Here is a 15,836-nt window from a genome sequence, read left to right as displayed (position 1 = left end):
ACAACAACCGCATTACTGCTGTTGCTGCACCTGTCAATCTCACGCTCCCATCTGTGAACAAGACCCCAAGATACTTAAATTCCTCCGCTTGAGGCAGGAACTCTCCTCCAACCTGGAAGAGGCAGACCACCTTTTTCCGGTCGAGAACCATGGCCTCGGATTTGGAGATGCTGATTCTCACTCCAGCCGCTTCGCACTCAGCAGCAAACCTCCCCAGCGCATGCTGAAGGTCCTGCTCGAAGAAGCCAACAGGACAACATCATCCGCAAAAAAGCAGAGATGAAATTCTGTCGTTACCAAACCAGACATCCTCCGGCCCCTGGTTGCACCTAGAAATCCTGTCCATAAAAATAATGGACTGGTGACAAAGAGCAGCCCTGCTGGAGGCCAACATGCACTGGGAACAGGTCTGACTTACTGTCAGCAATGCGGACCAGGAGAGTGTAGAGACCGCACAGCCCTTAGCAAAGGGCCCCGGACCCCATACTCCCGGAGCACCTCCCACAGGATGCCGCAGGGAACATGGTTGAATGCCTTCTTCAAGTCCACAAAACACATGTGGACTGGTTGGGCAAACTCACATGAACCCTCAAGCACCCTGCGGAGGGTATAGAGCTGATCCAGTGTTCCATGACCAGTTCGAAACTTGCATTGTTCCTCCTGGATCCGAGGTTCGACTGTCAGCCGAATTCTCCTCTCCAGTACCCTGGAATACAGTTTCCCAGGAAGGCTGAGGAGTGTGATATCTCTGTAGTTCCCCTTTCTTAAAAAGAGTGACCACCGCCTCCGATCTGCCAGAGTGTGGTTAGCCCACTCTAGAACCAGTGTTTGGTTTGTCTGTTCCGGGGCTGCTGTAGAAATGTGTTGGAGCAACATGACAGATTTTTCTCTAATGTAAAGTATACACAAATTATCCACAGCACAAAGCATAGCGTGCTTTATTGTCTGTTTTACTCTGGGAATCCTATTAATAAAATGAACATCATGTTATATTTAAGAAGAGCTAAAACTAGTGACTGTGACTATGTTAGATAAGAAATAGAGTGCTAGACTCATTTTCTCACAAGCTTACACACATCCAGCCACTGCTTCTTGGCGACAAGCTGGAGCTCTCGGGTCTGGATCATCATCTCACATCCTGGATTATGGATTACCTTACCAACCACCCACAGTATGTGAGGACTAAGGACTGTGTTTCAGACATGGTGGTCTGCAGCACAGGGAACAGTCTTGGTTGAGCAGTTCTGCACATTTTCACCTGCAGAAGTTCTCTGACGACTCTGCCATCGTCAGCCTCACCACTGATGATGATGACAGGGAATACACAGAAGTGATCAAGGACTTTGTGGACTGGTGTCAGTGGAACCGTCTCCAAGGAGAGGAGGAGGAGAAAACCAAGGAGCTGGTGATGGATTTCCGCAGGTGCAGTCTGCCCCCCCCCCCCCCCCCCCGAAGCTGGTGAACATCCAGGGAATGGACATAAAGAGTGTGGACTCTTATAAGCACATGGGTTCACTTGAACAATAAACTGGACTGGACTCCTAACACTCGGCCACTCGGCCAGAGCAGACTCTACCTGCTGAGGAAACTCTTCTTTGACACTGTTGCGGCATCAGCCATTTTCTTTGGAGAAGTCTGCTGGAGCAGTAGTATCTCAACCGCTGACAGGAAGAGACTCGATAAACTGATAAAGAAGGCCAGCTCTGTCCTGGGTTGCCCCCTGAACTCAGTGCAGGTGGTGGGAGAGAGGAGGATGGTTTCAAAGCTATCATCACTGATGGACTCCCACCCCATGCAGGACACCATCAGTGCACTGAGCAGCTCCCTCAGTGATAGACTCCTTTACCCCAAATGTGTGAAAGAAAGATATCGTAGCAACCAGCACTGCCCCCAGGAGACCACACACACACAATAATAATAATGTGCATTAATTAATCTGTAATAATGACTATTCCACTGTGCAATTTATTAGCCCATGTGCAACTGCTGCTATTGTGTTGTTACTTGTTGCTGTGTATTTTTGTTGTACATAGTGTTTTATAATATATTACTGTTCTCTATTTACATTATATCTACATTGCTAGCTCTTCTTTTTTTCCTACACTTGTGTAAATTGTTTATTATTGATGCCTACCTCTGCTTTTCAGTATCCACTTTGCTGCTGTAACGCTGTGAATTTCCCCATTCTGGGACAATAAAGGAAATCTTATCTTACAATCAGAAATCTTTTTCAGTAGAGTAGCATATTTTTTACAAGCTGTGATTAGCAATGTATTTGCAATCAGATCACTTTGGAGAGATTTGTTTTAAGGTGGACATGCAGGGTCTTTTTCCGTCGGTCAGTGTTTTAAAAGTCCACACTATATATTATACAGTATTTTAATTTATGGAAATAAATTAAAATACTATGTAAATAACATGTCTTTGTTGATTTTGTAAAGTTACTGATAATGTATTGTCAGTTGTATTATTATTAATTTATTTAACCCTGCTCATCCATGACTCTCACACCTACAAGGGAAACACAGAAATCTACTACTCAGTAAGAAAACAGATTTGTTCAAAACAGCTATTTTTATACACCTACCCTCATTTTTGGTGGCTCTTGATGGCCTGTTCCACTTGCATCTCTTGCATCTATCTCTCTGATGTTTTTCATTTTCTTTTTTTTTTCAGCCCAGTTGCCACTTGCATAGACACCTCTTTGGACCTCATGTTGAGTGTTCCAATGAACAGCTACCTAATGCAAATGTAACACTCAAAACCAACTCCAGACCTTTATCTGCTTGATTAGTCATGGACTAACAAGAGAACAGGCCACACCTGGCCATGAAACTGCTTGTCAACCATTTGTCCTATCATTTATGAGCCACCAAAACATGGTGTGGGTGTATAACAGTGGCTGTAATTCCTAAATGGCAAATTCCACATTTTTGCCAAACCCCTTGAATTAATGTGGAAAGTATTCACTTCTTCACATCTTGAATGGTTAATTCCACACTTTTAGCAAACCCCCTTGAATTAAGGCTGAACGTCTTCACTTCGCTCACCTCTTGAGTGCTTCATTTCAAATTCAATGTGATGGTGCACAGAGGACAAAAAACATATACATGTCCCAATATATGTGGACCTAACTGTGGCTACATCCACACTAGCCTGTTTTCTTTTTAATAAGGTGTTTTAGAATGAATATGATCTGCGCCCGCACTAGAACCCTGATATGCAGATCACAGGGCCATTCACATATATATCACGTGACAGTTCATGCAATTGTCGCATGGCCAAGCATGCATACTGGGCATGATGATATGAGCACAACGAATCAGGGAAGGCGACATCAGACGGACAAGATCCAATCAAGGAGGGACCCTGGGTTTTTACGTCATCATATCCAAAAGGACTACACTGATCCACAACACCTCTGTATTCAAACGAATACGAGGTTTACAGGGTATAAGATTGTTTGGTTTCAGGTGCTCGAAACTTCAGAGTAGTGTGGACGAGAGGTGCAAATGTAACAAAGGTGTTTTGGAGTATGGATGTAGCCACACTAATGTATGTACATTAAAAGAGTTTGTTGTTGTTATTGTTCTTCCTCCAATTCCTCAAAGAAGTATATCATCGTGGCGTAATAATTATCTGAAAATCAGATCAAAAAAGTAAAAAACTCAATACTGTAATAACTTGACCAATAATGTAATAAAATGTCCTGACTGATATTGAAATAACATTTGATGGCATCTAATCTAAGATCCACTCTGATCCAATGGACAGTTGTTACACAACAATCAGCGTGGTTATGGCTGGGTTCATTTCCTACTGGTAGGAGTTTTGGTTTAAGATAAGATAAGATAATCCTTTATTCGTCCCTTTACTGGGAAATTACAGTGCTACAGCTGCAACAGAATATAGAGGGTGCAAAGCATGCAATGCCTCTTTTGATAATAATGTGCCACTTGCCATCTGTTGTAAATGTACTAGTCTACATAAAACCTAGGTTTTACATTTTCAAATATGAAATGGTGTCAGATGTTTTCTGTACATGACAATAACATTATTAGAAATATGTACATTATTGGGTTTTCTAGCATTTTTGATCAGGCTAAGAACAAAATTTATCACATTTTCTTTGGGGGCTACAGCTATGTTTAATACAACCTTGGTAACTTGGTCGGGGGCAGTCGTGGATCAGCGGTTAGGGTGTCGGACCCGTAACCGGTGGATCGCTGGTTCGATTCCCCGTCCCGGTGTCCATGGCTGAGGTACCCTTGAGCAAGGTACCTAACCCCCACTGCTCCCCGGGCGCTGCACGCGGTCGCCCACTGCCCACTGCTGTGTGTGTGCACGTCACTTGGGTGGGTTAAATGCAGAGAACAAATTTCGTTGGAGTGAGTTCCCTCCAATGACAAAATATGTCACTTTCACTTTCAACTTGCTCACATAATTTGTCTGACTGAGGCTGTTGAATTCCCACATAGTGGAGGGCAGGGTTTGTGTCATTTGATAACACCTGAAATTTGCTTTTGTAATTTTTATTTTGGAGGTTTATATTTCTTGATTAAAATGTACTGTATGTGTGTACATGTATTGATTTGTGTTCTTACTAATCCCTTGCACAAGCAGTGAAGAAACTTAGGAGGTGTTCTTTATGCAAGATCATTGGCATGTCACAGTGGACCAAAGGGCGATATGCTATCGACCTATGTCACACAAACAGCTTAGAATTTGTCTATTTTTTATTCTTGCTGACCAAGTAGGCTGAATTCTGAAATTTGAAGCACGGTCACTGATCACAGAGCTACATAACAAATGACTGATTGCTGAAGTGTCAGCACTTGTGCGAATCCCTCTTGTGTGAAGACTGTCTCGGGTAAAGACCAGCGAGTCTACCTGCGTGAGTCCGAGCAAGTGGGCAAACAAACTCCCTTGCCTCACATTAATAGCAATGTGCTTCCAGTACATTCCTGTTATCTCCGGTATGGGTAGAACATTCCACTACAAAACAAGAGGGCGAAACCATGATAACCTCCAGTTCCTACAACATAACACAGCTACCATTACTACCCTCGCTGTTGGCCTGTAGAACTTCCCTGTCTGTATAACATCCATTACACCTCTGCCTGTCCTGGGTGAGGGATCCCTCCTCTGTTGGCAACCTCACCTTCTCCCATTGTTCCCTGTCAAAGGTTTTTCTGGGAGTTTTCTTAGTTGATGTGAGGGTCTCCCACCTTGGCTACTGCAATGCCCTTCTGACAGGCCTCCCGGCATGTGCAGTCAAACCTGGTTTTTAATGAACCCAAACGGGCTCATGTCACTCCATTACTCATCTAACTACACTGATTACCTCAATCAAATTCAAGTCACTAAGGCTAGCTTACAGAGTGACTTCAGTGTTTGCACCCAGCTACCTGAGCGTTCTCATACTAGCTTACAGCCCTTCTGGGGCTCTGTGTTCAGCAAATGAACATCGTCTGGCTCTGCCATCCCTCCACACAAGGCATTCCCAAGGCAGACTTTTCTCCTACAACGTTCCACGCTGGTGGAACAGCCTGCCAGCCACAGTAAGAGCAGGGGCATCCCTATCTTCCTTTAAAAAGCACCTGAAAACTCATCTCTTCCAACTGCACCTTCTCTCCTAACTCCTTGTCTATCCCAAGCCCTCTAACACTCCTTCACTCTCTCATGTTCTCCTGTTTTCTGCTCTTGCTCTTGTACTTAAGTACTTTTAATTATGTTTTAGCTCTTATTACTTTAGTCTAATTCTATTTTATTGGACCTTGTGATTCTGTAAGTCGCTTTGAATAAATGCATCTGCTAAATGTAATGTAATGTAATATGATTAATATAAACAAACAGCATGGTTCAACATGTTTCTTTTGTTGTTGTTGTTTTAAAACATGGTCACTTAATTTGTTCACTTTTGGATCACAGATTGTGTATTAAGCACAATATGAAATAATTGCAAAATATAGCATTGGATGGTGTTATACTATGAAAAAACTGGCCTACTGCTGCTATTCATTTATATGCAGGGTTGCCAGGGGTTTAGTATTTCATATTGAAATAATATTGATGATTTTACTCTGTCTGCAGATATGCTACCACAGGGGTAGTAAGACAGACCCTGACCAGAGAGACAAGCAGACAGACAGGTCTGACATTGACATCCTTCAGCGCGTCATTGCCCGTTGGTTTCCCGGCCTGGTCCCTGAACCTGCTGTGGTGGAGACCTGCTTGTATACGGTACATATCAACACTCCACGAGTTCTTAATGGTTCTCATCATCCTTCGAAATGTTGAGATTTAAGCACAGGAGGTCAAGAGAACAGAAAACATATGGGTCAGTGGAACACATGTAATGATACATTTATTTAAAGGCGGAAGCTTGTAATGATGAAAAGGGGCCTAAATACAGTTTTATTTATTTTTAGTGGTTAGCAGAATTGAAAGGCCTCTGTTTTGTTTAATCAATCATCACATAGTAAATACTAACATTTTATAGTTTAAGGTTCAAATAAGTGTAATGAATTTTCAACATTTACAAATAAACTTTTATAGACTTACGGATCTGAAGCTTGCAGTTTGATTTTAAAGGACAAATTAATACCATCTGAAAATTTTGTTTTGGTTGACTCTCACTTAACATCTCATCTTTTGACAGTTAAACAATGCCTCTGAGGCTGAAAGTTACTATATAGTGCCAAATCACAACAGTTTTCTCATGACACTTTTCAGTTAAAGCAGGTCTAGACCATGGATTTTTAGAGAGACCCAACAAAACCCAACAAAACCCCCACGAGCAAGCACTTGCCAACAGTGGCAAGGAAACACTTACTTTTAGAAGGCAGAGCCTTGGAGCGGACCCTGGCTGAATGTGGCCGGACATCTGCCTTGACCGGTTAGATTAGAGAAAGAGAGATAGAGTGAGGGAGGGCAAGAGAGTTGGGGGGGGGTTACATAGACAGAGATGCATAACAATAGTGATAACAATAGAGCTTTGAAATGACAATGACAATATTAACAATAATGATTTTGATAGTAGTAGCAGTAATAGTAATAGTAGTAATAATGCAAAAATGTAACAGGTGGTAATAACAGTCAAGCAGGACCACAGCAGGAGGTCCAGACATGATCCATAGGAACCTGAGAGACGAGAAGGCACAAAGACTCTGGGGCAGAAGTCAAGTTAGTGATGTACATTGATGGGACATGAATATGTGTGGAAGAAGAGTTAGAGGAGGAGAGAGAAGCTCAGTGCATCATGGGAGATCCCCAACAGTTTAAGCCTATAGCAGCATAAATGCAGGCCACCCTGGATTCGAACCTGGAACCCTCTTGCTATGAGGTGACAGTGCTAACCACTGCACCACCGTGCCGCCCTAATTCAATTTCAATTTATTTTTATAGCACCTTATACATTCAAAATTGTCTCTAGATGCTTTACAGAGACCCAGAGCCTGAACCCCTGAGCAAGCAGATGGCAAGGAAAAACTCCCTTTTAACAGGAAGAAACCTTGAGCAGGACCCAGCTCACATGAGAGAACCAGCATTAGAGATCATATTTCTCCTGTACTGGCTTCGCTACATTGGCTACCTGTAAAATTCAGGATCAAGCTTAAAATTCTTACGTACAAAGCCCTGAACGGCCAGGCACCATCATATTTTAAAGAGTTGATAGTACCCTATTATCCCACCAGAGCTTTACGCTCCCAAGATGTGGTCCCAAGATGTGGTTGGAAATAAAGTTGACTTGGTTCCTAGATTCTTCAAAAGTAGATTGGGACCCAGAGCCTTTAGTTATCAAGCTCCTCTACTGTGGAACCATTTTCCGGTTTTGGTCCTGTAGGCGGACACCCTCTCTACATTAGTAGACTTAAAATTTTCCTCCTTGGCAAAGCTTATAGATAGGGCTGACCTAGTGTAGCACCTAGTTATGCTGCTATAGGCTTAGACTGCCAGGGGATCTCCCATGAATCACTGAGCTCTCGCTTCCTCTCCTTCTGTACACATTTATGTCCCATTAATGCATGTTACTAACTGAACTTCTTCCCTGTAGTCCTTGTGCTTTCTTGTCTCGCAGGTTCCCATGGATCGTGGTTGGGCCTCCTGCTGTGGTCCTGCTTGAAAAATAGTGCGAGTATTACTGTTTATTCAGATTCTGTTTTAATTTTACTCTACTACTCTGTACAGCTGTTACCAATATTATTGTTACTACTATTGTTATCATAATCTTCTGTATACTTCATCATTATCATTATCTATGCACCAATCACCAAGACAAAATCCTAGTAATGTGAAACCTCTTCACTTTCATGGCAATAAAGACGATTCTGATTCTGATTATTTACAGTTCCAATATTTCTGGTACTACGCATCTCTGTTTGTGTGCTCCTTCTCTCACGCCCCACCCCCCCTCTCCCTCTCTCTCTTTCTCCCTCTCTCTCTCTCTCTTTCTCTCTCTCTCTCTCTCCCTCTCCTTCTCCTTCTCTTTGAGGTTGGATAACTGCTGTAGTGGGAGCACAGAGAGTCATGTAGAACTGCAACTCTGCCTCCTGGTCTCAACTCTGGGTTTTTTAGATTTAGTTTTAGTTTTTGAAGAAACTCAGTCAGATTCCTAGGTATGAGAGCTGCTCCATCCAAAGTAGGATGAATGCCGTCTCTCATGATCAGACCAGGTTTTTCCCAGACAGTCTGCTAGTTGTCTACAAAGCCCACATTATTTGCTGTACACACTGATTCAGCATTAATTTTAGTGACCTCTGACTGGTCATTCACGCCGGCACATATTACTGTATTTATGCTTATCCTTAGTCAGCACTTTTAAATACGATTCTATGTCTAAGTGTTTTGAATGAAGAGAACATTGATCAGCTTGGTTTCACTCCAGGGTTAGTTCAAGGTTTGCTCATCTTTTTTAAACATTTTAAAAATTACAACTGTGAGTAGAAATTTGTTTCTAGAAGTTGCTGGCTGTTTGTATTTAATTTGCCAATATATGTTACTCTCCAGTTTTATTCTGGTGTGTGTGTGTGTGTGTGTTTTGCAGGGTTGGGGGGTTGTGCAGCTGCTTTTCACGACTCTTCATGTTTGTTGTTTTCGCAGGTCACGCCTGACTATCATTTTGTGCTTGACTGCCATCCTGCCTACAGAAACATTGTGATTGGAGCTGGATTCTCAGGTAAAACACAACACAAAACAACGTGAACCAAACCAAATCTGTGTAAGGAATAATCCATGACAAGCCATGTACATGTTAAGATGGATGATTTTGCTTTGTTTCCCAGCTAACAAAACACAACTACTCCTTAAACATCAGAGTAGATGTGTTGGAAATTATACTTGGCAGCATTGGAATTAAAGTTTCTTTGCTTCTGCAGCTATTAGTAGAAGCTATAGCCTTGTAACAGGTGGAACCAGCCTTCACAGCTGTGAAAATTCATTTAGTACAATTATCATCAGAGCTGTGCAGTTATATAAACCATACAAAGTCTACAGCCAAGCTCTGTGAGGCTGTACCCAGACATTGTGGTGCTTTGTGCTAAATGATATCATAGTTACAATGCCAGTGTTAACATGCTGGTGTTTAGCAGAAAATGTACCATGTTTAACATTTCAGTCCAGAACCAACTTGGTGAAATAACCAAACAAATGAACAAATTTGCCAACATCCATAGAACAATACCCCTTGGGTTGTTCTTGTCACAGCTGGTTAAACTGTGAAAAATTAGGTTAGGACGGAACTTTAGATTTACTGACCATTTGAATCACCTGAGGTAACAGCTTAGGGTTACATTTTTTTTAATTGCTGCAAATACATCGTATCAGCCTTTTCCTGGGAGACCAGGAATTTTTCACCAACAGAGATCTAATGACAATTACACACATAGAATCATAGAATCACACATAGAATCATTCTTATTCTCATCTTAGATATTCATTTGGATTGATTGCACTGCTTAGTCAACAATTTCTCCACAATTAAGGGGGAGTCGATGCCAACTAAAAAAGTTCCTTTGATTCTAAATTTTTACAGCTGCTTATCACTTTTCATGTATGAGTGTTTATATGAGTATATAAATGAGAGGAACAAAAAAAGTAGCTACAATACATTGCAAGCCATGTTTAAAGAGCCCCTCCGTAGTGAGAGACAATGTTTTTGGTTTTTTTTAACGTTGATCATAAGGATTAGTCTTGTTGAAAAAATTCAGTCCAACTCAGAAGTTTGCTGTGGTGATGTTAGTTTCAGAATCAGAATTAGAAGCCTTTATTGTCATTGTACAAGGAATACAATGAAATTGTAACAGCCTTGGAGTGGTGTTATTCTAAATCTACATTTAAGTATGTAAAAGACAAGACAAGACAACTTAGACAAGACAAGACAACTTCCCATTTTTACAAGCAAAGGGCTTTGCATAACATCATAGCAACATCCTCTGCCCTTAGACCCTCACATCGACTAAGGAAAAACTCCCAGAAGAAACCTTTAACAGGAAAAAAAAAATGGAAGAAACCTCAGGGTGAGCAACAGAGGAGGGATCCCTCACCCAGGACGGGCAGACGTGCAATGGATGTTGTACAGGCAGGAAAGCAGTTAAAAATCATGAAAATATGACAGAGATGGGGAAAGTTCAGTCAGGGGAGAGCAATATATATATTTAAGAATAAAATAATACTTATAAAAATAGAATAAAATAAATAAGAAAAAGAAAATTAGTGCAAGAACAGAGTGTTAATTGCACATTGCCATATTGCACACGTATCGGGTCAGGGTGGTGTGTGGTTAGTGTATGTGTGTGTTCAGTATGGTGACTGCTTGTGGAAAAAAGCTGTTCCTGAGTCTGTTTAATTTAATTGAGCATACCAGTATACTGGTGAACTGACCTACAAAGAAAGAAGAAGGCTCAGGAGGTGATAAACCATAGGCCAATACAGTTGTGATCATACATAAGGGCATTGCAGACAGTGACTAGACAAGATACAATTAACAGCGGAAAGTGAAGCTAAAGGAAGGAAGTGGGGGTTCAACCTTCAGGAGACTTGCAGACACTACCAGTCAAAAGTTTGGTCACACCTTCTCATTTAATGGTTCTTCTTTATTTTCATGACTATTTACGTTGCAGATTCTCACTGAAGGCATCAAAGCTATGAATGAACACATATGGAATTATGCAGTAAACAAAAAAGTGTGAAATTACTCAAAACATGTTTTATATTTTAGATTCTTCAAAATAGCTACCCTTTGCTTTGATTACTGATTTGCACACTCTTGGCATTCTCGCGATGATCTTCAACTTTCTTCAACCTGAAATGGTTTTCCAGCAGTCTTGAAGGAGTTCTCAGAGATTCTGAGCACTTGTTGGCCCTTTTGCCTTCACTCTGCGGTCCATTTCATCCCAAATCATCTCGATTGGGTTTAGGTCAGCTGACTGTGGAGGCCAGGTCATCTAGCATAGCACTCCATCACTCTCCTTCATGGTAAAATAGCCCTTACACAGCCTGGAGGTGTTTTTGGGGTCATTGTCCTGTTGAAAAATAAATGATGGTCCAACTAAATGCATACCCAGATGGGATGGCATTACGTTGCAGGATGCTGTGGTAACCATGCTGGTTCAGTGTGCCTTCAGTTTTGAATAAATCCCCAACAGCAAAGCACCCACACACCATCACGCCTCCTCCTCCATGCGTCACGGTTGGAACCATGCATGTAGAGAGCATCCGTTCAACTTTTCTGCATCACACAAGGACACGGCGGGTGAAACCAAAGATCTCAAATTTGGATTCATTAGACCAAAACACAGATTTCCACTGGTCTAATGTCCATTCCTTGTGCCTCTTGGCCCAAACAAATCTCTTCTGCTTGTTGCACTTCCTTAGCAGTGGTTTCTTAGCAGCTATTTGACCATAAAGGCCTGATTCGCGCAGTCTCCTTTGAACTGTTGATGTAGAGATGTGTCTGCTACTAGAACTCTGGGTGGCATTTATCTGGGCTCTAATCTGAGATGCTGTTAACTTGCGATATCCGAGGCTGGTGACTCTGATGAACTTATCCTCAGCTGCAGAGGTGACTCTTGGTCCTCCTTTCCTGGGGCGGTCCTAATGTGAGCCAGTTTCGTCATAGCGCTTGATGGTTTTTACAACTGCACTTGGGGGCACATTTAAAGTTTTTGCAATTTTTCAGACTGGCTGGCCTTCAGTTCTTAAAATAATGATGGGCTGTCGTTTCTCTTTACTTATCTGATTGGTTCTTGCCATAATATGAATTCTAACAGTTGTCAAATAGAGCTGTCAGCTGTGTACCAACCTGACTTCTGCACAACACAACTAATTTCTTTGCTAGATAGTTCCAAATATCCTGCTTCATATATTTGATGTCTTCAGTATGTATCTACAATGTAAAAAGTAGTAAAAATAAAGAAAAACACTGAATGAGAAGGTGTGTCCAAACTTTTGACTGGTAGTGTATGACAGACGTCTCCATAGCAGTAGGGTAAGAAGGAAGCCACAGACAAGTTGATGGGTGTGATGCCTTGTTTGCATACGACAAGAACAAGGGTCCACTCAGAACGGGGTGAAAAGGAGTCTTTGGTCATTGCATGTCATCATCTGTCCACCATGAATGTTTGTACAAAACTTGATGGCAATCTGCTATCCAACAGAAATGAGAGACTAAAGAATTTTTGTGTTCAGATCAACCAAAAGCACTATTGGCACATGTACACATTTTTGTCTTCACCGGTAGTTTCATCCGTTATTAATAGGTAAAATGCCAAGAAGATATTCTTAAGAAATAAAACAGTGTTCTGAAGCCAATAGAGTCCAGAAGAAAATGTCAAAATGAAAATGTCAACAGCTTGGCAAGACAAAGAGCACAAAATAGTATATCTGGCACCTTGTATGCCAGATGTGTGCTGATCAGTGCCAACAAAAAAAACAGCAGCAGCCAAATGAATCAGCATCACATGTTCCCTCCTCACTCTGGAAGAGCACAGAACCAAACACCTAAGTGGAGAAAGTGTGATGAGCTGTGTGTGGGTGTGTGTGTGTTGACATTTCTTTGAAACTCTGCTGGTTCCACTTTCTATTTTTTAAAGAATCAATGTCATTTTACAACACAGGGTTACAAATGAAATGTAAGATGTAGCCTATTTATGCCACACATACACAGAAATAGAATAAAGGACAAATAAAATTAAACAATACAGTTACAATTATGGGAAAATGTAAAATGTAATGACATAGTGTTGCATTTTCATATTAAAACCCCCCTTGTCCTCCGCTCTGTCAGAGTAGAATACGGCCCACCTCTCAAGTATGATAGTTTGATCTGGGATGTTGTAATGGAATTCTATGTGAAGATATGAACACAAAGAGAAACATGAAATCCAGTCAGTGAGATTTCAGGAGCAAATACTATCGAAGCTATCTGTCAACCAACAACTGCTCCAGCAGCTGCAGGTAGAATCTTAAAGTTCCTCTCCTCTCATGTGGGGTTGTGATATTGGAGCTAGTAGTGGTCTACTTCTCAGTGTTGATGACTAATTTGTGGCCAGCTTGCTTGCTAACAAGTTTATATAAAACATATAAAAAAAAAAAAACATATAAAATTAAAGGAAGGTATACCATTTTTTATGTAGTAAACATTTTTTTATATTGCAGTGAACTGTTTATGAAAAGAGGATTTCACATGTGTAATTTGCTGTTTTAGAGGGCTCCCAGTGGCCACTGGGCCCAGAGCAGCCACCTATGGTTCACATACTGAATGGCTGCCAGCCATGTCTCAGCCAATCTGAGGCCCTAACTTACTGTGGGATCTATTCTTTTAGGGATAATTTCTCCTAGTTTCAAAATAATCTATTTGAAATTTTCCCGTATTTCAAGTGTCCTTGGTTTAAAGCTGAATTTTTCCAAAAAATTTAAAATGAAAACATATGTATATGGGAGGACTTCCGGGTCACCAACGAGATGGTGGCATAGGGAAAGCGCTCTCGACAAAAGAAATTGAAATTTGCCCCAAAATCGAAGTAATATAATAATTGACTTGTGGTCATTGTATGGAACATAAGGGGCGAGGATGACGTCTAAAATCAAGGGCAAAAAACCTGCTTTGGACTCTGAAAAAAGCAACAAAGGGCAGCAACGCAAGGATGCTGACGATAGCTCACACTCGGCGAACCATGGTGGCGATAGCAAGGGAGGGGGGGGCGACTCGGCGAACCTGACCCTCATCCTCAGAGAGATACGCGACTTTAGACAAGACAACAAAAAACAACTTGAAGATATCAGAGAGGAAATGACAAAGTTTAATTCGAGGCTGGTCGAAGCCGAAGCAAGGATCATGGAGAACGAAGACAGATTGCAAAATACAGAGGAGGTACTAGCAGAAATGCTAACGCTACATGAGCAGCTCCAAATGAAGCTAGCGGACCAGGAGGGGCGCACACGGAGGGAAAATGTGAGGATATACGGGGTACCCGAAGGTGTGGAGGACGGGCCCAGAGCAATGATCCCCTTCGTGGATAAGCTGCTTAAAGAGAACCTCGACATACCCGAGTCGAAGGATCTACAGATAGAGAGAGCCCATCGTGCATTGGCACCGCAACCACCGGCGGGAGCCCAACCCAGGTCGATCCTTGTTAAATTCCTCAGCTTCCGAACGAAAGAAGATGTGCTTAAGCGAGCATGGCAAAAGAAAGGGTTTATGTGGAGAAACTGCAAAATCAACCTCGACCACGATTATGCACCGTTTATTCTGACCAAGCGAAGAGAATATGCAGAGACACGGAGGGTTTTGAAAGACAAAGGCATTAAGTTCCAGACCTTGTACCCGGCCCGGCTGAGAGTCCACTATGAGGACGAGACTAAGACCTACAACTCGGTGGAAGAGGCGACGTCGGATCTGGCAGACCGCGGATTACCGGTAAAAGTTATCCCGCAGCCGGCGTCCCTCCTCGAGAGGATCCAGCGGTGGTCATGGTCACCGGCGAGGACGCGACGCGCGAAGCGAGCCAGTGGAGCATCAGGATACAGAGAGAAGCTGCAGGCGTTTAGACGCGATCACACAGAGGATAAAGACTAACTTGAAGCAAAATAATTGGTACGGTATATTGACTCCGGAGCAGGTAAAAATTGAACATTAACAAATTAACAATTTAGACGAAACAATTGTATTCATTATGAGGGATGTCGAGACACTGAAGAGGTTTGGTTGTGGCTGTTGAAACAGCGGAGGGCCCTCTAACCCAGTTAGGGAAGAAAGGTTATCCCTCAAAACAGAGGCTGGTGAGTGAAAGAGCCTCAAGGCTGGAAGTATGGACAAAATTTAAAATGTTTCTTGTTGAAAAAGTTCAAGGTTTTTGTTTTGGTTTGTTTTACTGTTATTCTGTTAAGAAGGGATCACCTACTATTTATATGGAGAGGAAGAGCAAGTATTATACATCTCTAATGACATAATGCAAAGTGGACTAGTGAAAATAATTTCTTTTAATGTGAATGGGGTTCTGAATCCAATTAAGAGAAGTAAGATTCTGTCAAAATTGAAAAAAGAGAAAGCACAGATAGCCTTCCTTCAGGAAACACATATGAGTCAATCAGAACATGCAAAACTACAAAGGATGGGTTTTAGACAGGTATTCTCTGCGTCATTTAAGGCAGGACACAAGAGAGGGGTGGCTATCCTTATATCGAATGTACTTGCTTATGAACACATATCAGAGACTGTGGATGAGGGGGGAAGATATATTAAGATCACTGGGAGAATAGAGGGATCTTTAATAACTTTACTGAATGTCTATGCCCCTCCAGGAAGTGACTGGTTACTATACAGACGGGTTTTTGAC

At 41.9% G+C, this 15,836-nt stretch overlaps 1 protein-coding gene across 1 annotated transcript in view; it reads left to right on the top strand.

Moving 5' to 3' along the window:
* Positions 1-15,836, top strand: part of pipox (pipecolic acid oxidase) — a 48,889-nt gene that overhangs the window by 25,933 nt on the left and 7,120 nt on the right. The window contains exons 6-7 of the mRNA XM_046388110.1: positions 6,094-6,243; positions 9,103-9,178. Of these exons, the coding sequence (XP_046244066.1) occupies positions 6,094-6,243; positions 9,103-9,178 (226 nt within the window). The remainder of the gene's footprint in view (positions 1-6,093; positions 6,244-9,102; positions 9,179-15,836) is intronic.

This window comes from Scatophagus argus, chromosome 5, assembly GCF_020382885.2.
Source record: "Scatophagus argus isolate fScaArg1 chromosome 5, fScaArg1.pri, whole genome shotgun sequence".
Taxonomy (NCBI): domain Eukaryota; kingdom Metazoa; phylum Chordata; class Actinopteri; family Scatophagidae; genus Scatophagus; species Scatophagus argus.
Note: the sequence above shows the minus strand (reverse complement) of the source record. Positions and strands in the feature narration are given on the sequence as shown.